At 43.0% G+C, this 22,635-nt stretch overlaps 2 protein-coding genes across 2 annotated transcripts in view; both read right to left on the bottom strand.

The window, feature by feature from the left end:
• The window catches only part of celsr1a (cadherin EGF LAG seven-pass G-type receptor 1a), a 113,108-nt gene that overhangs the window by 4,187 nt on the left and 86,286 nt on the right, over positions 1 to 22,635 (bottom strand). Inside the window, exons 16-35 of the mRNA XM_071533852.1 lie at positions 22,173 to 22,293; positions 21,208 to 21,391; positions 18,236 to 18,337; positions 16,534 to 16,627; positions 15,887 to 16,097; positions 15,129 to 15,312; positions 14,671 to 14,814; positions 14,261 to 14,444; positions 13,185 to 13,352; positions 12,677 to 12,803; positions 12,307 to 12,507; positions 8,460 to 8,634; positions 6,840 to 6,952; positions 6,454 to 6,533; positions 6,159 to 6,285; positions 5,743 to 5,868; positions 5,333 to 5,469; positions 1,585 to 1,685; positions 1,203 to 1,346; positions 235 to 504 (exon numbers count right to left, since the gene is read on the bottom strand). Of these exons, the coding sequence (XP_071389953.1) occupies positions 235 to 504; positions 1,203 to 1,346; positions 1,585 to 1,685; positions 5,333 to 5,469; positions 5,743 to 5,868; positions 6,159 to 6,285; positions 6,454 to 6,533; positions 6,840 to 6,952; positions 8,460 to 8,634; positions 12,307 to 12,507; positions 12,677 to 12,803; positions 13,185 to 13,352; positions 14,261 to 14,444; positions 14,671 to 14,814; positions 15,129 to 15,312; positions 15,887 to 16,097; positions 16,534 to 16,627; positions 18,236 to 18,337; positions 21,208 to 21,391; positions 22,173 to 22,293 (2,993 nt within the window). The remainder of the gene's footprint in view (positions 1 to 234; positions 505 to 1,202; positions 1,347 to 1,584; positions 1,686 to 5,332; positions 5,470 to 5,742; positions 5,869 to 6,158; positions 6,286 to 6,453; positions 6,534 to 6,839; positions 6,953 to 8,459; positions 8,635 to 12,306; positions 12,508 to 12,676; positions 12,804 to 13,184; positions 13,353 to 14,260; positions 14,445 to 14,670; positions 14,815 to 15,128; positions 15,313 to 15,886; positions 16,098 to 16,533; positions 16,628 to 18,235; positions 18,338 to 21,207; positions 21,392 to 22,172; positions 22,294 to 22,635) is intronic.
• The window catches only part of LOC139656316 (copine-8), a 170,819-nt gene continuing 168,280 nt past the window's right edge, over positions 20,097 to 22,635 (bottom strand). The window contains exon 15 of the transcript XR_011696092.1: positions 20,097 to 20,112. The gene's annotated coding sequence lies outside the window, so the exon portion shown is untranslated. The remainder of the gene's footprint in view (positions 20,113 to 22,635) is intronic.

The following is a 22,635-nucleotide window of genomic DNA, read 5'->3' as shown; positions in this document are numbered from 1 at the left end:
CAGTTCAGTTCAGTTCAGTTCAGTTCAATTAAATCTTGACTGTCCCACAGGTGCTAATTTTGTTTTTCAGACAGGGTCATAAGACACAAAGTCAGAGTTTAAGAATTAGAAAAAAATGAATGAGTAACTCTATGATGCCTCACTGATAGACTTAAATAAATGATTAACCAGCTGACTGACTGACTGAATAAAGAAATCACAGCACAAGTAAATATGTGAATTCTCTTCTCTCACCTTTTCTCTGCTCTGGCTGGTGGTTGGTGTTGCTGTTGGGTTGGCTAGGTGGCGGCGTTTCTTTAGCGTTGCTGGGCGTCTCTCTGTCTCTCTCCTGGGGCGCCTCCCTCTCCCTTTCGCCCACGTGGTTGAGCTTATTCTCAGGGTGCAGCTCCACGTTCACCTTGGTCTCCACCCTCAGCCTCTCCACCCCGCCTGGATCCTCGCTGTCACTGGCTGTGGTGGCCTCCGCTGGCCAGTACGGCTTCACGTGATTGGACACTGAATCCACTGGGAGGGGAAAAAGAGACAAACTGCAATTAGTGTTGTTAAAGGAATATCATCAATATGTGATGTTCAATGCATTATTTTGTGATGAAGTGTTGAAATTTACCTTTTTGTTGTACCCACTTTCTCTCAACTTGCCTTGTCTACTTCTACTTCAGTTAGGAATTTCCTACATCTCCCAGAATGCCTTTTGACAACCCCCAGATAATGTGCTTGAACATGCCTGAGCATTTCAGCTGTGGGTTTTACATGTAGGTGGAGAGAGCAATAACAATAACCATAACAGAGAGAGAAGTTTTCCAATTGAGAAAAAGCAAGATTTGTGGCCCTTACGCAAAATGCAACATGTATGTCTTGTAGCTGCATTGCATTATGGTCTATTCAGGCTACTGTCAGTGGAGAAACTGGTATCTCTTCCTCTTGTATAATGAATTTCTCCCTGTATGATTGTTGAACGTCAGTGCAAAATGGCGAGAAGCCCTCGCTCTTTGATTCTGAGGGACTGACACCAAAACCTGATGTTTATTGTTGATGCTTTAGCTAGCTGAAAAATTTTCTCTGATTGTCCATGGCCAAAATTGTGGACATATGTCATTGGTGGACACCATGAGGGTATACGTTTTTTCTGGTGGGAATCAAACCTCTAACCCTGGCAGCGGGTGCCTTGCTCTACCTCAACAGCTAAACAGGACCTTGTGTACCTTTGGGTGTGCTGTGAACTGGCTGCCTCTCGTTGTTCCACTTTGGCTTGATGTCGATGTCGTCGTCCTCGCTGTCGGAGGAGTGGGAGGAGGCGTAGGAGGAGCTGTGTTCGTCTACTGACAGCTCACTGTCTGAGTCCGAGTCTGACAGGCACGACAGGGGGGGAATGTGGACAGATTAACCTTTATTAATGAAACACGATCAAGCCACACAAGAAAGAATTTCTCATTAAGTGAGTGTGCTGTGTGCATGTGTGTCTGTGCAAGTGGATGAGACTTTGTGTATACGCTGCCAGTACATTTGCCCATATAAATCTATGTTTTTGTTGAGTTCTGTACCTAAATAATAATGTATGAAATACAGAACCAAAAAAACACTTACCGTCTCCCTTGGTGCCGTTTCTGTGGAAGAGAGGTCCATCCAGATCTGTGTGTCCTTTAGCTGTTCCTGAAGAAACACTGGGCTTCTGACCTGATTCCTCCCTACAGAGAGAGAGAAGAGGGGGAGAGAAAGAAGGGAGGAAGGAAGTGAGGGAGGGAGAAGGAGCAGGGAAGGAGGCAAGTGAGGGAGCAAGAAGAGCAAGAGAGAGATGGGGAGAGGAGAAAGTATAGCATTGCTAAAAGTTAGTTCAAGCCCCAACTTGATGTTTGAGACAAGTAACGTACAGCAGCTAAAACACCAGACATCGGCCACTCCTAACCACTTGTTTCTGTCGCCAGTATCAACAGAAACGACTGTGAAACAGAGAAAACTGCCTTTAATCGCTTTGGCTTTCAGTGCAGCATTCACTGTCTCCAACGGAAAGGTATTTCCCCCACCTGAGGGCGGATGAACTTTATCTGTGCAAGATTTCTGGCAGACACCCAGAATTAATGAAGCACAAAGTTAGCATCCTGGCCAAATATAATAGATTGGGGTGGTGAGAGAAAATGTTAAAGAGAAACTAGGAGCTTCAAATTACACCCAAGTCCTGTAAAGGTTAAGTGGGGCAGCTTTTAATATAGTAAAACACCATCAAAAAATGAGGATGAGAAATAATTGACTAGTAAGACTCTATTATTAGGTGTGTTTCCTTCAGCTGGGCCGAAGCGAATAAATCGGCTTCCTGAATGTCGGAAAAGAAATGCACCCAACTGAAAATTGGAGAGTATTTCAAGAATTGATTAGTAAGTTGTTATTGTTTTATTGTGTCATTATCTATTTGACAAGTGCATTTCCATCACTCTTTATCGCATACTTTCTTTATCGACAAAAAGGTTTCCACCTCAAGCGAACAAAACCTTTTTTAAGTAGATGCTATTGAAATTTGCAGTTTCCATTCAGCTTGACACATAATAATTTGCAGAGATGGATGGAAAATCTCTCCTCTTATCTAATCCCTCACCCTCCTTCACTCCCCTCCTCTCTCTGCATCCCTCTCTTACTCCTTCCCTCCTTCACTCTTCTCCTTTCCTCTTCTTCAAACACTCTCTGTCCCCTCGTTTCTTTCTATCTCTCCCTTTTCCCTCGTGTGTGTCTCCGCTCCTCAGCAGCTGTGTGTGTGTGTCTGTTCCAGGTTGGATTGAGACGTTGTCTGGAGGGCAGAAAGCTCCTGGAGACTCTGACCCGTCTGATGGCTGATCTGAGAGAAGCTTCTGCAAGCAGCTGGAGACGGGCCAACTGCTGCAGGGAAGAGGAGGTGTGTGTGTGTGTGTGTGTGTGTGTGTGTGGGCGCGCATTACATTCCCACTTTAACAGGTACAGTCCCATCTCCCTCCTTTCCTAAGTCTCCTGCTGTTCTCTTTCTCTCTTTCACTCTCTCTCTCTCTATACTCTGTTTCTTCCTGAACCTCCCTCTCTCTTTCCTTACTTCTCTTTCTCCACCTCCTTCCACGTTCTCTATATTTTTCTTTCCCTCTCTTCCCCATCTCTCTAACTCCCTCTCTCTATTTCTGTCTGTCTCCCTCTCTCTCTCTTTCCCCCTCTCTACCACACTCTCCCTATGTCTCCCTTTCCCTCTCTCTTTCTTTACCTCCCTCTCTCTTTCTCACTTTTTACCCATCTCTCCCACTCTGTCTCTATTGCTCTAGTTCACTCTTTCCCTCCTTCTCTCTCTACTATCTCTCTCTATTCTCCCCATCTCTCCCACTCACTGTCCTTCTTTTCTCTCTCTCTCTCTCTCACACACACACACACCGGCAGCACGCCGCACCACACCCCCACTCCAGGGTTTCTGCTCTCATTGACCCTGGTGTCAGCTCATATTACCCAGATGACAGCTTTATGAGCCGAGGCGTACAGTCAGCCCTAACCTTGATTCTGTAAAACTGTTTAAAACACCAGGTAAATGTAACTCCACTCCACCCCAATGAAAACACGGCTGTAACACACTCAAACACACCGCTGTACAAGACAGGCAGTTGAGATTAGCATGAGATGAACAGTATCTGTATCCTGGGAAAGAAATATCTCAGACAGTCAACTTTTCAGGGATTGAATAAAGGAATACACAGAGTTTTTGGGAGACTGGCCCGTTGGTCAACCTGCCAAATAAGTGATAATAAGAGAACATAGACATTAAAATCATCCATGTGTCCCTGGTAGATCATCGCTCCAGTGCTCAATGCTAACTCTTTAGCATACACTATGGTCAGTGATAATCGGCAACTAGCATTATTCAAAGTAAGAAGACTGACATTTTAGCAATATAAAGGTATTCATGTTTTTTTTATACATATACATATACTGTATATGGCCTGTAGATTCCTAAATTTCAAAAATGAAATGTAATTGGCTCAATAAAGCTGATGTAGCCAAGTTTATTTTTGGAACTATTTCAGGTGAGCAACCACATATTAATCCGCTGCACAGTGATTTATGCTGTAAACAGTTTCCCATCACCCGCCACCTTCACTTCCTATGGAAACAGGGAAAGTAGTCCCTGCTAGTTCACAACAGTATCTTATTTTAATATCTTATTTTTGTGTAAATTTTGCCAAGTTCCTACACAAAACCACCAGACTTAGCTACATATCATTTAAGACTGCTTACCATTTAGCTTTAGAGCTGCGTCAAGTTCTTGTTTTGTTATGTTTGAGATAATGCTAGTCGCCTACCATCAATCAATCGATAGTGTATGCTAAAGACTTAGCATGGAGCGGTGGACTAAATGATCTACTGGGGACACATGGATCATTTTGGTGTCTATGTTCTCATCACTTAGCAGCTAAGTTGAACAACAGGCCAATCTCCCAAAAACTTTGTGCATTCCTTTAAAAACTGATTATTCCCTCATTGACATCCAAGTAGTTTTGACATTCTTCCATTCTTGAGCACATTTCATTCGTCCTCATATTATACACAACTTAAAATTTGACTTCAAGAAAATGAGTAATTTATGCTCTCAATATGTAGTATAACATAACAGCACATATGGATGGTTTGCGTGTATGAATTCTAGGTATTGTGTTCCTTTGCCTTGGTGGGAGTCTTTGTGAGAGCTGGAATATGTTTCCCTGTTGCTCTGTATGAGGTTTTGCATCAATGCCATGCGCTTGCCAATCTTTGCGTGGTTTCTCATGCAAGCAGAATCACAGAATTACGATGCGAGTGTCATTCTGTGGCAACATGCATGTGTGGAAGAAAGAAAGAAGCACCCTGGAAATTTAGAGAAACGCAGAGACCCATGTAGAGTCACCAAACTAAACTGTAAGAAGTGGAGAAGGGCTGAGAACGAGTGGAGAGGAGGGTGTGTGTGAATGTGTGTCTGCGAGTGTGTGTGTGTGTGTACAATTTGGGGGCTTGGGGGTGTTAGTATGTGTGAGACATTTGATGCATCATCAGACATGCAGGGAGAGAAATAAGTAAAGAACAAAATAGAAAGCAATTCCCACAGTAACTGAAGTAGACAGAAAGAGACACACACACACACACACACACACACCAAAGCCATAATACCATACATGCTTTGCACCTGTAGCAACACCATGCAGAGAGACACCAAACACACTCTCACACTCACACACCAAACCTCACCCTCACACACTCCCTCACCCCCTAAAACCCATCCACACACACACACACTCCATGCGTACCACTCATGCCGCAGCGCAGTAGAAGCAGCCATGCGGTCAGTGTGTGTGTGTTGTACCTGAGTGTGTAAGCCAGGTAGCTGCTGCGGCTCTTGGCTGACCTGAGCGTGCTGTCCAGGGAGACGGTGGACTCTCCGATGGCCGAGCGGTACAGCGGCCCGTCCTCCGTGTACGTGTTGTTACAGTTGAGGGAGCGCTGAGGATGGAGGGATGAAAGGAGGAAAGGGGGAGACATGGGAGGGGGAAGAAAAGAACAGGCAGAAACCTTTTTAATACTTTCTATGCTTTTTAATGGAATTAGATTTAAGACCAATTTAACAACCAGGATCAATAAACAAAAAGCTGTCAAAACCAGACTGTTTCCAATTGAACACAGCTAATGAAAAGTAGTGTGTGTGTGTGTGTGTGTGTGTGTGTGTGTGTGTGTGTGTGTGTTTGTGTGTGTGTGCATGTGTACGTGTCCACTCACAGTGAGCAGGGAGGCCCTGGTGGTGCTGGACTCGTCCGGTACGCTCTTCTTTCCCGTGAAGACGTTCTTCAGGTTCTTCCTCACCTCTTTGTTGAAGATCACATGGAAGAAGAAGATGAAGACTCCCTGTGAAGGAAGAGAGAGAGAGAGAGAGAGAGAGAGAGAGAGAGAGAGAGAATTATTTCATTAACTGGACGTTAGCACAATGAGAAAATCCTCTAACTACTACTACTATAAACCTTAAACCTTATCAAATAACCTTATCCATAGCTTATCTATCAAGGGTTCCTTGAGGTTTGGAAAAATTAATATGGTCTTTTGAGAGGAAAATTACAGTTTTATCCACCAATGTCCAGCACACACACACAGTCTTATCCTGTATCCACAGATAAAGCCACACATAAACACTGTGTTACCTGCAGACAGCTGAAGATGGCGAACAGGTAGTGGAAGGTCATAACGTCACTGTTGACCGCCATCAGACCAAGCAGCCAGGTGGCGCTGATGAGTAACAGCAGGAGGAAGGCCATACGCAGCGCGGGACTGGGGTGAGGACACACGCACACACACACACACACACACACATTCAATATCGGATACCGTAAGTAGATCAATACTGACTAATATGCAAGACTTTAAATGCCAAAGTTATATAAAAAAAGTTATAACCTTTGGATATTGTGGAATTATGAATGTGAGTGAGAAACTTACATAGCTCCTGACTTCTCAAAGGCCTTCTGCCTGCGACCACAGGAAGCCTTGGCAGCCAGCACAAAGATCACTATGTTCACCTTTAGAGAGGGAGGGAGGGAGAGAGAGAGGGAGGGAGGGAGAGAGAGAGGGAGTTTTTGAACAGAACACTTAATTCACTCTTGTATATGAGACATTTTACAGCACTTTTTTGATAGTTTTCTTTTTATATTACACATCATTTTGGCTATTTGCGATTATAAATTTCACTATCGACTGAATGTGAGGAATCACTATAAACTCAGCTTAGGGTTAAATCTACAAATGGTTGAAATACTTCCAGAGCAAGTAAAACCACAGGAATTAGTGGTTTATTAATTTTGGACAAATTTAATTCAGGCACTCACCAGGACGACTACAAAGATGGGTCCTGCGAAGCTCCAAATGAGTGTGTCGTGGACAGACAGCCAGCAGAAATCTGGGTTCCCATAACCCTGAGGATCCAGACCTACTGCCAGGCCTGCACATACACACACACACACACACACACACACACACACACACACACACACACACACACACACACACACACACACACACATAACAGGTACACAAGAAAAAAACATGTGTAAACAGGATTATAAACCTAAAAAAATCACCAAACCTGTGTTGGTGAAGCCTCCCCACATCCCTTCCTCTACCTCTTCGTCTAACCTTATGTTCAGACTGAACATATAAATGAATGCAAACTAAATGGAGGGAGGCAAATGAAGCTAGGTGGAGCTAGGTAGGCGCCTATACATTTCTTCCCCCATCGAGTATTTACAGCAGAAAAAATGTCCAATGACCAATAACACTGAAATGCACAAAAACTTTATAAAAGCTAGATTCTCCAAAGAAGACATTACTGGCTGCCAAATCTGGTGTAAAATGATTAAAATGCAATCATGATAGAATAAAAAATATCATGCTGAAGCAGTTTCAACCAAAACCACTAATCATAATGGCCATGACTATCGCCCGGAACAATTTTGCTTCCTTATTTTTCAAGTCAATCAATCAAACTCGTGAGATTTTGCCTTTGCTGGTGTCTTCCCCTCCTCACCACTTCTCCCTCCCACCTCCCTTTCCCGCTTCACCCCTCCATCTCCTTGTTTCTCCTTCCTATCCGTCTTTGAGGGAGTGTCAGAGAGCGACCAGACACCCAGACAGTTTAAAAACCTTCAGGTCCCATTACCCTGAGGAACTCTTCAAAGTCTGCATTAATAGCAAGTGGAGACGACCTCTGGATATCCCCCACCTCTCTCTCTCTCTCCTATTCCCATTTTCCCCATTCCATCCCAGTCATTTATCACTGTCATCTGTAATTTCCTTCTTTTTTCTATTTGTCTCATTTACATCTCACCCTCTGTCTCTCTATGTCTCTCTTTCTCACACTCTGTCTCTCTCTGTCACTCTCTCTCTCACACTATGTCTCAACACAACACGATTGATAGAGAACTAATACTACCAACGCATTTCAGTACATCACAAAGTATTTAATCCATTACATTTCAATAGTCAATAAAAAAGTTAAAATCTGAAAGATAAAATCAATTCAAAAAAATCAAATCAATTATTTATGAGATTGTAGCATGTTGAGACGAATTTTTCTAGCAACACGCACAGTCTTTTCTTCTTCACCACACCCTACTGGAAGTTTCATGAAAACGCTGGAATATATTATTTTTTTAATTTAAAGCAGTATTAGTGTCTTATTCCCACATATTCCCGACATTCAAATAAAAAATCTGTCTCTCTCTCTATGTCTCAATCTGTGTGTCTGTCTATCTCCCTCTCTCTCTCTTTGTTTCTCCTTTAGTAAGTTTCCCACGAGGATCACAGCCCCTTCAGCAGAGACGAGTTATGGCATGAATGATCCCTGACTATCTGCCATTGCTGTGTTTCTGCGTGTTTGTGTGTGTGTGTGTGTGTGTGTGTGTATGTGTGTGTGTGTGTGTGTGTGTGTGTGTGTGTGTCTTCCTCACCAGTGATGATAGCCGGTATGCCCCAGCCCATGGCGTAGTAGAACCTCATGTGGCCATGGTTGATGTTCCGCAGCTCGGTCAGCATGCGGTAGATATGCAGCCCCTCCACGAACATCCAGGCAAACGTGCACATGTAGAAGTAATGGAGGAGGATGGCTATCACTGTGCACACAAACTGGAGGGAGGTAAGGGGGGAGGAGGAGAGAGAGAATGAGAGAGAGAGAAAAAGAGAGAGAGAGTAAGTATGGGTCTCTGCAATTAGAGGGAATCCAAATATAACAACAGCTTTGTTTTGAGTTTGTATTTTCTTCCCCCCTTCCTCTTCCTCCTATTACCTCCATGAATCCCGTTGATCAATTAAACACCCAGTTCATCCATCCACCCATCCATCCTTTCATCAATCAACCAAATTTTCTTTGCAAACATATCACATTTATGCACAAAGGAACTCTATGTGTTTTACAGTTAAAGTGGTAATCCTCAACATTTTATACCGAGTTCATGAATGCTTTTACATTTGCTATGATGTGATGTGTCTTATGTTTCCGGCAGCAGCAACAGTGGTTTATTTGGAATCAATAGAAGAAGAACTGGGTAGTTAGCATGAGCAGCGATAGCCGCCATGGCCGAACAGACAAAGAGAAGAGCGCCACCTACAGAAACTCAAACTGCATCAACAGAAAATCCAAAGAAAGAGAAGTCACAGTCCCACCCACACTGTTTGATTGACAGGTGGTCTCTGGGATGTCGCCAAAATTAAAAAAAAATATGAGTCTCTCTCTCATTCCTCCATCTCCTCCCCTCCCTCTCTCTATCCTTCCCTCTCTCTCTCTCTCTCTCTCTCTCTCTCTCTCTCTCCCTCTCACTCTTTCTCTCTCTACCAGAGGAATGCAGTGTATCTGGGAATGTTCCAGCGGTAGAGATATAGTGGTAATGTTGTGCAGTTGATGTGGAGATCAGAGAGAGAGAGAGAGAGAGAGAGAGAGAGAGAGAGAGAGAGAGAGAGAGAGAGAGAGAGAGAGAGAGAGAGAGAGAGAGAGAGAGAGAGAGTCTACCTAGGCAGGGTCATAAATCATCCTGCAGTTGGCTCTGGGCACACACTGACAGCATTCCACAGTTGTGACACACACACACACACACACACACATACAGTACACACCTAAACACCTGTGTGTGTACACAGACACACATGCACACACATACATACAGACACACATGCAGATAGAGTCCATGCACACACACAAATACATGCATACACACACAGAAATGTATGCACACACAGACATGAAAGCAAGCATGCATTCAGACACAGATGCACGCACAAACACACACAGAAAAAAAGTTTAAAACAAACTTTCATTGCTTTCTCTTTGTCTCTCTCTTTCTCTCTCTACAAACTTGTGCATGTATGCAGACTTGGCTCCTGTTCTCAGCAGAAAGTCAAACAGTTTGCTACCACAGCCTGTGGTGAGTCAGTGTGTGAGTCACAGTCATCCCAGTCAAAACACTGAGAGTCAGAGCGTTTCTACTAAAAGGAAGGCAGTGCTCCCAAGACTTATCTGGTGCCTGTAAACTAAAGTGGTCCTAACCTGGACAGCTACCAGGACATTATTTACCCTGGTTATTGGTCTGATTTGGCCGTCTGGACTAGTCTTCATGTTTGAACTGATTTTTTCATCCACCGGCCAAAGTTGGTGATGGATTCCAAAACACTCAAGCTGCTTTTTCACAGTTTTTACCAGTCAGATGTGATTGTTAGAACAGAATAGGACTTCTGAACAATGATTGGTTACCTGCCAAAGTGGCTGTCAGAGCCCACATTTACCAACATCTGGCTGGCAGCTAGTGGTTGGTGTTAATTTCCCACCATAGTTTCGACTGACAGTTGCACCTGACGATCTTGGTGCAATTATGTCAAAAATGTTTCATTTTTCAGACTTGAATCTGGACAAATCTGGACGACCGACGGCCAGCAACGCTACTTGAGAGCAGGAAACTGCTGCAGCCAGTGAGAGTTGAAGCTGAACTTATAAAATATAATGCATGACAAATTAATTGAAATGAGGATGATAAATGATGACAATAATGATGTTGTATAATCTACTGTGGCATCCAAATCCTCACTTAGATAACAGGAACTTAAATGATTTCACTTAACATTTACTAGCATGCCAGTAATCATTTTGTCAGAGGAAATGTCACACTTCAAATGGAAGATATCTAATTTTAGATTGTGTCCTCAGCTTTTGGCTGTAGTGCTTCTTTGTTGCATGTTTACAACCATCCTCGTGTCTCCCCAAGACCCATGTTTCAGTTTTACAAATCTCATTTCTCTCGAAAAGAGGATTACCTGTCAATTAACAGATTAATGGTGTTTTCTGTAGCGCCATTATGCACAAGATTTATCAGGTGAAAACTAAGAAGTTGTTTTGGGAAAGCTTTGCCAGGCTCTACCGCCCTGAGGCCCGCTTCTGGAGACAGGTACCAGTCACAGCATGTCTCCGCTACTGGCCTGGGGAGGTGTGTGTGTGTATGTGTGGGTGTGTGTGTGGGTGTAAATGTATATGTCTGTGTCAGCAGACTTCAAAGAATTCCCACACCTTTTGATCCTACTGTATGTGTGTGCATTACATGTATGTTTGTGGCCGTTACTGTGATCAACCCGACTCTAAACTAGATTTCAAACGTAGAACTAAACTAGATTTCAAACTTAAAACACAGCTCACCAATCAGATTTTCAACTTTAAACTCTAAACCATTCACCACTCTAAAAGTTACATCCAACTAGGACGCTCAGTTCAGTGAAATCAAGTTAAAGAGGTTATATTTGGAGAGGGGTTTGGCATCCATCGCATTCCTCGCCATTACAGTCATTAGCGAAGCATCAAAACACATAATCTGTCAAATAAAGGCAGACTCTCAGGTAGGCCTTGGCCCTTTGAGTCTGGTAAAGCCCCTGTCAGCACAGCGTTAGACGGGTGCCTGCAGGCCAAACAAAAATCGTAGCATGCCTGGAAATTTCTAATACAGTAAACACCAGAGAGAGACATCTTTATCCCACCTCGAGATCCTCCACACCGCAAGCATAGGAAAAGTACCAACTGAGTGTGTGCGTCTGTACTGGATGTGTGCATGTGTTGCTCTGGATAAAAGCTCTAGCCAAATACCTAAAATGTAATTCTACCTAAATTTTTGAACTATATTTCCCTCTTTTCTATGATTTATGCATGACTCCTTCCAGGTCTGTTATTCTGTATTTTTGCACAAATTGTTGTGTGCATTTGAGTGTTTGTGAGCGCATTTATATACCTGTGTGACTGAAGATGTGGGTGTTTATTTGCTCATCTTAATCGTGGTATTAAGAGGCATAAAGCTGACCCACCATATGATGAGAAACAGTGAGCCAAACTGCTTCTCTGGCAGAGTTCACATGACTGTTTAAACTCCGAGGCAGAAAGTGCCAATAGTGGTGGGTGGCCGGGCATGACAGAGGAACTTCAAATTAAAAGTTGTGTTAAACATCCATTGCTAACTTTGGAAGCCCTAGAAACTGATAAACCTTAAGACCAGATATGGGGTTAGAATTTTAAGTGTAAGATTTGAGGTTTTGTTATGTTTTTGCTTACATTTCGCTTGTTAGGATGCAACACTTCCATGGCTTTTCAGTAAAATATGAGCAGATATTGGATGAAATTTCCTGAATACTGTCATGTAAGGACGTGCATAACTCCCTGTCCAAATGTGATAAACAGAGCAAGCTTGCAGATGATGCTTAAATACCATACACCATCCTAAACTTCGAACCCTGTACATGCGCTAGACACTCAGCGTCTAATCCACAACTCACCGGGTTGTCGGTCTGGTTGATGCCGAGCAGGAAGACGAGCTCGGAGAAGAAGAGCGCCGCCACCAGGTTCCTGTGGATGGCGTGGAGGTTGGAGCGCAGCCGGCGCAGGAGGCAGAGCAGGATGAAGGTGAGGAGGAGGAGGAAGAGGGAGACCGACACTGTGGTGTAGGTGACGATCTTCAGGGGGAGCACATCTCCGTGCTGCGGAGAGGGAGGGAGGGAAAGAAAGAAACAGTCAATTCATTCATTCACCACGTCTCTTCCTGTAATTCCAGGACAACAGGTCAAAAGTGAGTACAAATGCACATGTAATCCAGCTGAATTGGATGTTTTACATGTGGTTTAAAGTTGATAAATCTTTTTGGTATACCTCTCTCTTGGAGATGTCCATGAGCACGGCAAAGCTGGTCATGTGGTTACACTGACAGCTGATGTGGCTGTTGTTCCTGTTGAGCAGCTCACAGCCCTTAGACGACCAGCCACCTGTCCCTCCGATCCTAAACACACCAACACGCACACGCACACACAAGTAGGGAGTGAGGTAGAAGTTCGTTAAGGGAGAATGCTAACAAACTAGTCATGCTCTGTCACTGCAATCAAAACAATACGTGCAAAAACAACATTATGAATACATTTTTATTTGCAGAAGTTAATCTCAGGGCTTTTGAATGATCTGGGGTGTGTGTGTGCGTGGGTGCGAGAGACAGAAGAGTCGATTCACGCTGACAATGTCTCAATTTTGGGGGAAAGGGAGGGAGGGAGAATGAAGGAAGAAAGAAAGATAAAATGTGAAATAGAAAGAAAGCAAGCGAGACAGATCAAAACAAACGCGTGTCTGTGTGTTTGTGTGTGTTTATTGGTGGAAACGTCCGACTCACGCGATGGAGTGGTTCCAGAAGACGCAGACAGGCTTGCTCCTCTCCTCGGTCTCCAGCAGGGTGTACTCCAGGGTGATGGGGGGGTCCAGGATGGGAGGGAGGGGCGGACCCTCGCTGTGCACCGCGGCGCTCACTATGGCCGTGTTGATCACCGGACGGTTGGGGAGCCTGGAATGAACACATGAATGAACACACACAAGCGGCTGAACGCATGCAAGCACCAACATATGAAGAGTGAAAAGAAGGGAAAATAATATTATGTGAAATTCATCATTCAAGAGTTAAACACAAGCTCACAAATGCAGAAACACAGACATACACATAATCACACACATGCAGTCACACACACATCTGCACACACACATACACACAAATATTTTTATCATGTATACTATAAATGTAGACTCAAAGGTTATTTACATTTGGGCATATTTGCTCTAATCTTTTTGACATTCACTTTATCTTGCTATTCTTATCTTGGAAACCTATTTTGGTAACTCTCTCTCCCTCCACACACTCCGATAATACAGAAGACTCTCTTATACCCATATTCAGCTTTTTTTTAATAACTTAGCGACCACCCAAATAGAAATTTACAGGCCTATGCTAGCACTGATACGGCAGTTCTTCCAAACACACCTAAATATTATGACATGTATTTATGTCATGTACTGTTGAACGATCAAATATTTCCATGTGCAACCCAACTCTCTATATGCTGGTGTCATGTTCTGCTAATCTTGAATTGTACAGAACATAGATGAATTATATACACAGGTATATAGACAGTATTGTGAGTTCAGACACATTCTTTGAGGCTCTGCTTTCAACTGGCATGCATTAAACATAATTTTGACTGGATTATGCCTTAGTTAACTTAAGTTCAGCAAAGTTTGTGAGAAAGTTTGTCTATAGTTTACCCTCCCAATGCTCAATGTCTGCAAAAATATGTTTGTTAATTATGTTTTGACACTGTTGCATATGGCAGTGCAATGCATTCCAAAATATACTAGTAGTTTTAAGATAATGATGTACAAGACATTTATTGTGTTTTTTAGCAGATGTCGATAGTCTACCTGAGGCTCCTGCGGTCGGGGTCAAATCTTTCCGGGAGGAGCTGGCCCAGTGACCTGTACACTATCACCACGGCAACCGGCAGAGGGGCGGCGGGCTCGGCGTGGCGGCGTTCCCTGTTGGACATTGTGTGCTCCTCCTCTTCCGGGGGCTCGGTGCGGCCTGAGGGGGCAGGGCTGGGCTCGACTAGACGGAAAGAAGGCAGAGAAAGAAATAGACAGAGACAGAGAAATAAACATGAAGCATCCGACTAACATTACGATTTAAACTTAGCGTATTATATTCAACATTTCTGAAGTATAACGCTTCAGGGATGTGATGATGTTGGACAAAAGTGTAAAACGTTTGCAAAGAAGTTTCTTTCTCATTTAATTTTATTCCATTCCTATCTTTATTCTCCCAGTGTTCCTACCTCTGTGCTCCTGAGGGCGGAGGTTGAACTGGGGGAAGTGGACGGAGGACCTGAGCTCTTTGGGGAAGGCCTCCTGGATCTCCTGGAACCGAGGGAACGCCGCCCTCTCTGGGTCAGACACATCCAGGTAGTCCACCGTTACAACTGGAGGAGGAAGAGGACAGGAGGCGGGGGCAAAGAGAAGAGAGCAGGAGGAGAGGGAGGGGAATTGGGGAAGGGAAGATAAGAGTAAACAATAGGAATTAAGGGATGAAAGGAGAGATAAAACGCATATTATATGTAAAATGAGGACAATGCGGTCGCTTGACAAAGCCTTGAATGTTGTCAGTCAAAATATAGAGGCCAAGAACAGATTAGATCTAGTGTTACTGAAAAACAACCTGGTAATTAGCATAGATTAACATCATTATGGGTGATTGTGGGTGCAGATGCAGTATGTTTAAGGCTCCTCCACTCACTCATGTTGTCGGTGACGATGGTGAAGGGTTTCAGGTAGGTTTTCCTGACGTTCTGTGCCAGTGTGTTGGCGTACTCCTCGAAGCTGCGCAGCAGATGGGCGGTGCCGCCGTCCGTCCTCTGGATCTGCTCCCAGTGCTCCTTGGTGTCAGGATCCAGTATGGCGCTGCCGGCTCGCACCAAGTTCTGCAAACAGATCCAGAATGAGGGGATTTTATTGCTGTTCATTTGCTGTCTTTAATCAACTGATAAAAAACATTATGTAGATAATTATCATGATTGCTCTTCACACAAAAGCATTAAATAATAGTAAACAAGAGATAATTTGTTTCTGGATTTGAGTGAATGAAGGATTTTATGGTATATTACTGTACATTATTCAAAGTGAATGCATCACATAATTACTGTTAACTCAAAATACTAATTAGTCTCATCTTCTCTAAATCATGCATTTGAAACCCTGCTAAAGTGACAGCGGATGGTGGATGTCCTAGAAAACAACAAGACAGATGGATTGAGTTGCTCTCCCAGTACGGACCGACCAGTGGAGGGCAGTGTGCCACCAGTGCTCCCAGTGCAACAGACTGGGTTTCCCAAAACTCTGCCAGCTCTAAGATCTTCTCCAAGAAAAGAGAAGTTCATTTGAAACTGTAATCCATTCACCAGGGATCAAGTGATTACTCTAAATCATCTTGTAGGAGTCTGCAGTAAATGAAATAGTATGAAACCAAACTGACATCCTGGTGTTTTTCTTCTGTACCTCATTGAACTCTGCATCCTGCATGGCGGTGAGGTCGAATCCCGCCTGCCGGCTCTCGTATTGCAGCACCCGACTCAGCAGCTGGGCGGCCGTCTTCACGTCGTTGCCGTAGTAACGCTGGGTGTTATTGGTGGCGTTGTGAAGCAGGCGCACGATGGCCTTGGAGCGCTCGCTGTCCATCCGCGAGTCGTTACGACGCAGGTCCTCGTTCTGGAGGAATGGAGGAGGAGGGATGGAAAGAGGGATGAACAGAGGGATGGAACAAGAGCAGGCCAAGGCAAAAGGCAGCAGAGTAGTTGCGGTGAAAAATAATATAAATCGGTCAATCCAATGAATAGTGAAACGTTGAGAAGTTTAATCCCCAAGTGTTATGTTCGGGTTGAACCAACAATAGGTGCAATACTTTGTTCAAGTCGCCTACAGACAGATCTCAAATTACACTTTGGTGGGGAAACATCAACTGCCAGTAGATGCATCTCAAGACAAACAGTGGAACAAAATCCCTACATCTCCACATAAAACTCTCTCTCTCTTTCTGCTGGTTGTTAGATTATTCTATGTGCTTTGTGAGGGCTGAAAAGAGTAAAAAGCAGGGAAAAGGTAGAAGAGGAGGAAGCTCCAGGTTTTGTCAGGTCTAGTACTCACCAATTTCTTCAAGATGGGAGAAGGTGACGGTGGTGCAGTTGAAGAGCTCAGGCGGCAGCCAGCCCTTCTCGTCGTTACAGTGGCGGATGGCCGTACCTGGAGAGAGACAAGGAAAGGAAAGGAGAGGAAAGTTAAGTCAAGTTTCCAGCAAGAATTTGGCTGACGGTGACGTGCAGGAATTGGCCAGGTTCAGTGTCAACCCATACAGTTTCACAATATGATATGAAATGGTAAAAATGTATTTTAAAACCGTTTTGGAAACTATTTTGAACTGATATCAGAAAGATATTTAGGTTTCCATTTCACAAAACATTGCAGGTAGCAGCTATGAACGACTGCAGACATTGTGTCAACCTTCATTTTAGCACTATATTTACACAAGTTCAACATCAAAATGTTTGCTGGGTTCCTTTCATTGCTAGACAGCCAGACTGGTGAAATGAGTGTCACATGTTTATTGCAGGAATCAAACCTGTGAAGATTCAGTTGCTGGACTTTAAACACCAGGCCAACCTGCCACCAAGAATAAAGTGATTCTTAGCAGTCTGGGGCAAAAGAGTTTTTGAAAACTTTGACTGATTTGAACTTGATTTGAACTTAAGTGTTGTGTCCTTTTTTGAGTTTGTGTCAATGTGTGGTGAGTAAAAACAACAAAGACACTGAACTCCTGTCTGCTCAGCCTTTGTAAGCTGCAGTGGCGAAGAGCAACAGCTAAATGCTTTAAAATGTAAAGTTGATGCACCCACAGTGGATGAAATATTTGAAACAGATTTGTCCTCAGTCTGTTTTAGGTTGAGAAAAGAGCTCATATAAATCTCTTCAAATGCTCTTTTCATCAGTCGCAAACAGAGAAACAGTTAAATGAGAGGGTGACTAGGAACGTTACCAAATAAATTGCCCCACGAGTCTGTGGAGGGACAACAAAGGGGTTGCCATGGTGACAGTGGTAACTAAGCGGTAACCAGGAAAGTGACAGTGCTTTATTGGGAACAGGTCAGTGAACTTGAGTCTTGACTTCACCTCTATTGTCTCTGTCTCTCTACCTCTCTCTCTCTTTCTCATACACACAGAGAGAGAGAGAGAGAGACAGAGAGAGAGAGAGAGAGAGAGAGAGAGAGAGAGAGAGAGAGAGAGAGAGAGAGAGAGAGAGAGAGAGAGAAAGAGAGAGAGAAAGGGAGAGAGAGAGAGAGAGGGCCAACTGTTTCCCTAACAATACCTGGTGTTTGTATCCAAATGCCTCTAGAGATCAGGCCTTTACATGATTGGCTAATAAGAAGTCTCTACTGGATAAACAGACCAATCAGACAGCTGCCTTATTATTGTAGAGTGTTTAGAGAGAGAGAGAGAAAGAGAGAGAGAGAGAGAGAGAGAGAGAGAGAGAGAGAGAGAGAGAGAGAGAGAGAGAGAGTTGATAATGTTCAGGTGGCTCATGGCCAGGAATAGCACTCATACACATTACACCATAATTCATTACACCATAATTGTATATAACATATTGTATATAATGTACATAATATATTAGCATAGCTACAATCAGTATGTTTCTTCTTCTGTGTTTTGTTTTGGTGAGTATTCACAGAAAAGTCAGTTGAAGTATCTGCTCAGTCGAACCCAAGTGGCTCACACATTACTTTGACTCCATCCAGGACTAAATAATTGCTTCATGTGCTCCTCCTGTCATCAGAGGGATTGAACGCTACTCACCGATGGATCCTTTGGGACAGTTCATGGCGGCGGGGCGTCCAAACTTGGTCTTAGGCCACCAGATGCCTGCGTCAAACGCCTTGGGGCAGCCTTCATACACCACTGTGGAGGGGAGGAGGGCACAGGATACACACAGTGAAGGACTAAAGGTCTGACTTTGGTTTCAAGATTTACTGAGGCTGGCACCAATAAATCACTAATACTGCCTACAAGAGCCTGTAGGTAAACACACAGCATTCCTCACCCACAAATTTTACAACATAGCCTGTCAGGCAAGGTGATTAAAACTAAATATCTGTTTGAAAATATTAGGTGATGTTTAAATTTGTGGCATTTGTAAATACAGAAAACCAGAGTAAATCTACTTCTGGCTCAGTATACATAGCATATTTGCTCAGGATGCAAAACCAGATCAATACTTGACCAGGTAACAAACTAATAACTAATGACTAATGTGTTAATTGACTGACCGGCAGACTTACAAATGGAACAAGTAACACTTTACTAACTATCTTAATTCTATCCTAAAGTATCTGAACTAACTAAAACCAACTAACATACTTAGTGACAGACTTACAAACCGAGCAAGTAATTACCTGACTGAAGAATCAACTTAAGAACATATAAACAACTGCTTGAACTAACACCTAAACTCAGCTACTTTCAACACAAACATTACAGTGTCAAAGGTAAAAAGCCTGCTTTGCTTCCACCTCAGGACGGACGCCATCTTGACTCGCTACCCAACCCGCTCCGCCTTATGTAACAGCCAGACAGACCAGTGCAGTGACATTCAGCCTCATTAATCCCACAGAGTTATTACACAAGCCGCGATACATAATGCATAGCGGCATATCTGGGTTAATGAATCTCCACAGCAAACCAGGTTGAGACCTGCAGACTTGTGGGCTGTTTGTGGCTTCTTTCAGTAGCGCAGTCCCAGGCTTGTGTCACAAGGCCTTTAATCCCACTGTGTTTTATTAACTCTTATGAGTCCCTTCCCTGCCATGACACAACTTGTCCAATCTGACTGAGCTGACTTTATCTGAGCTGGTTGTATGTGAAAAATTACCTCCTGTACAAAAAGAATTTGACATGGAAAATACGCTTTTTGCAGTTTTTATGGACCATCAAACTCATAATAATGGTATTTTTTTATACATCAACAATATAAACAAACCTTTTACATTTGATAAAATACATGTAAAAGTGATAAATCAAGCTCCAATCTTCACATAACTACTACTTTCACGTTTCCATTTTTCAGATCGTATTTCCCCTTAAACTGCATTATGGGTATATAAATCTTTGAGGATCATTCCTGCTAAACCACAAGGCAGTTTGAGGTCTTTGAAGGCTGGAGTGACATTAACCGCAGAGATATTGTGTGTGGTCTCAGCAGCCAGCGGGCTGCCGGGTGCAGAGCTGACAGACCGGTATGAAGCCTGCCGTGGATGAGACCGGGCCCGGTTCCTTTAGAGAAAACACTCATCTCTCCTCACTTCATTCTTCCCTTCTCACCTTACTTTTATCTTCGCTCCCTACTGTACTTCCTTCTTTACCTTTCCTGCCTCTGTCTTCCGTCCTCTTGTCTTTCCCCCCTTCCCTTCCTTACTCTCTCCCTTCTTTCATCCCTTCTGTCCTATTTTCTTTCCCTCTTTTCTTCCTTCCTTCCTTTTTTCCTATCACTCTCCCTCCCTACCTCCTCTTTTTCCTTTCTTTCCTTTCTCTCCCCCTCTCTACTTCTCTCCCTCCTGTCCTCTTTTCCATCCTTCCATTCTTCCTGCCTTCCCTTTCTTCCCTTTTTCTTTTCCTCCTTTCTGCCTTCCATATTTACTTCAGCCCTCGCTCCATCGCTTTCCTTCCTTCCTTCCTTCCTTCCCTCCACGCTCCCTCCCTCAACCCTCTTCCTTCCTCTCTTCCTTCCTCACTTCCTTCCTTACCTCCTTAATACCAGTCTTCCTTACATTGATTCCTTACTGACTTACATTGAAAAAAAGGCTATTTCACCTTCCAAAGCCCATCTTAACTCAAAATATAGGTCTGTTTTGCTACATTGTTTACATATATTACTAACAATGCAATAAACAAACATTTTAAAGCTTTATAATACATGTAAAACTGATATTTGGCTGTCACATACTTAACTTAAAAATTTGAGAGCGAAAAATAATGTCTTAAATCTTAAAGCAACAGTATTTCAACAGGGGGCACCATACTGCAAATAAAGAATTTACGCGGTTTACGCAGATAAAAAGTCTGAACACATTCACTGACTGTGAAGTGCTCATATTGGGTCAACAAACAGTAAGCAGACAGACATTCAATTTCTATTAGGGACTTTGTGGTTTTGTCTTCCTGCGTTCTATTCATCACTACTGTATTGTGTGTGTGCAGTGCTGGTGCCAAGTTAGCCTGCTAGCCAGACTTGCCTCTTCTGCTTGACTGGATGGCAACAAAGAGGCCAAGTTAGCTCAACTGCAACACCAGCAGATGTGAGCGACAGCGTTTGTCTCCTTTTGACACTTCGTCTATTGATACAGCCCGCTTTGTAAACTATAGAGCGTTTAAAGGAATAATACACCCAAATTTGGAAATTATTACGCATTATTATCCTCGCTTTGCAGTCCGAAGAATTGAAAGGTTCGGTTCTAAAATGCGATTTCCACTTAGAGAAAAGAAAAAAGTGACCGGAAATTCATGGTTTCAGGTTTCATATACAACCATAATCCCATTCCAAAATATGTAGATACTTTGAAAACATCTTGTAATAGCTATCTATATCTTTAATTACTTTCTTTAATGCCTCGTTCTTCAACCTACACTTGTATTTTCTATACTTCTTTTCTGTTTTCTGTTTTAATGACCCAGTTCCGATTAATAAAGTTAATCTTATCTCATCCTATGTTAAATTTCTGACATATCGCCATCAAAAAAGATTTTCATTATTCAAAGTACATGAATTCACGTACCTTCGCAGCCAGTGGCGGTGACTTCAGCGAAGGGGTTGTCACAGCGGTTGCACTGGCGACCTATGACCCCGCCCTTGCAGGGACACTGTCCAGTGTGCGGGTCACAGGTCTTGAACTCGGAGCCCACAGGGAAACACTCACAGGGGTAACAAGTGTCCTCACCCTCTGGACGGTAGTAGTTGTCCTGCAGGGGAGAGAAGGGGAAAGACAGATGGAGAGAGAGAGGAAAAGAGGGATGGAGAAAGGGAAACAGAGGTAGAAAGAGGGAAGGAAGGAGGGATATGGAGGTAATGAGAGGTAGGGAAAAGGAGGGAGAAGAGGGTGGAGAAATATGTAGAAAAGAGGGAGAGATGGAGGAGAGGAGGGAGAATGTATAAGTAATGAGAGAGGGATAAACACAAGGAGAGATTGAGTAAGGGAAGAAGAAAAGAGATTTTCTCCTCATCTTGTCTTTATCAAATCTATTTCAATTTCAGTACTGTTAAGTCCAACATAGGGATGTAATGGAGGATAACCACACTCAAACTCAGTTTACTGATCTTTTTTATGTGCAGAATAGAGTTTAGCCACCTTTGTAGGCTGAAATTAATCTTAATGAGGTAAATTTATAGTATCAAACTGATTGAATTGGATTAAATACTGCCAGAGCTTTTTTCTCTGTGTCTGCCTTCTTAATCGACTGTCTAAATAAAGAATAAAACCACTGAAGGTGATTGTACAGCCCTTTTAACTTTTAACTTAAATATATATATTTCAATTGAAAACAGTATTCTTTTACCCTTGATTCCAATGAGGATCATTTTTGCAAACATACTTGAAACAGACTAATTTGGAGGAGAATAAAACAAAGACGCACTCTGGTATATGTGTGTATATACAGTATATATATATATATATATATCCGTACATTTCAACTTTCTCAACAGTGGATGAGGGGATGAATCAAAATGAAGGCATGTTTTTACCTTGCAGCGACACTCTCCACTGGTCTTGTTGCATTCTGGGTGAAATCCTCTGTTAACGTCACAGTTGCAGGGTCCACACATGGGACTGCCCCACCAGCCTCGAGGACACGGCTTCTCCGCCCTGACAACACACACAACGACAGTTTAATACAGTGAGGCAAGGCCAAAAGACATTGCAAAATGTATCAATCTTTAACAGGCCATTTCATCTTGTATTCAGTGTTACATTGTAATTTGTCTTCAAGTAAGTGAAAAAAATCTGACAATCTGCCAATTTCAAGAGAATACAAAAGACATGAAAAAATCTAAATTAGTTACTGATTAATAGGCAAAAAATATTACTTTTAAAAATCAAGTTAATCTTGTATTCAGTCTTAAAATCAGATTTATCTTCAAATTAGTAAAGAAAATTCTGAAAATGGGCCCAGGTAATTTCTTTATGCCATGTTTTTTTTTTGTCTCT

The sequence above is a fragment of the Centroberyx affinis genome, unplaced genomic scaffold, assembly GCF_046629955.1.
Source record: "Centroberyx affinis isolate AG114_WGS23_722 - 3 ecotype Tasmania unplaced genomic scaffold, CSIRO-AGI_Caff_v1 ptg002443l_1, whole genome shotgun sequence".
Taxonomy (NCBI): Eukaryota; Metazoa; Chordata; class Actinopteri; order Beryciformes; family Berycidae; genus Centroberyx; species Centroberyx affinis.
Note: the sequence above shows the minus strand (reverse complement) of the source record. Positions and strands in the feature narration are given on the sequence as shown.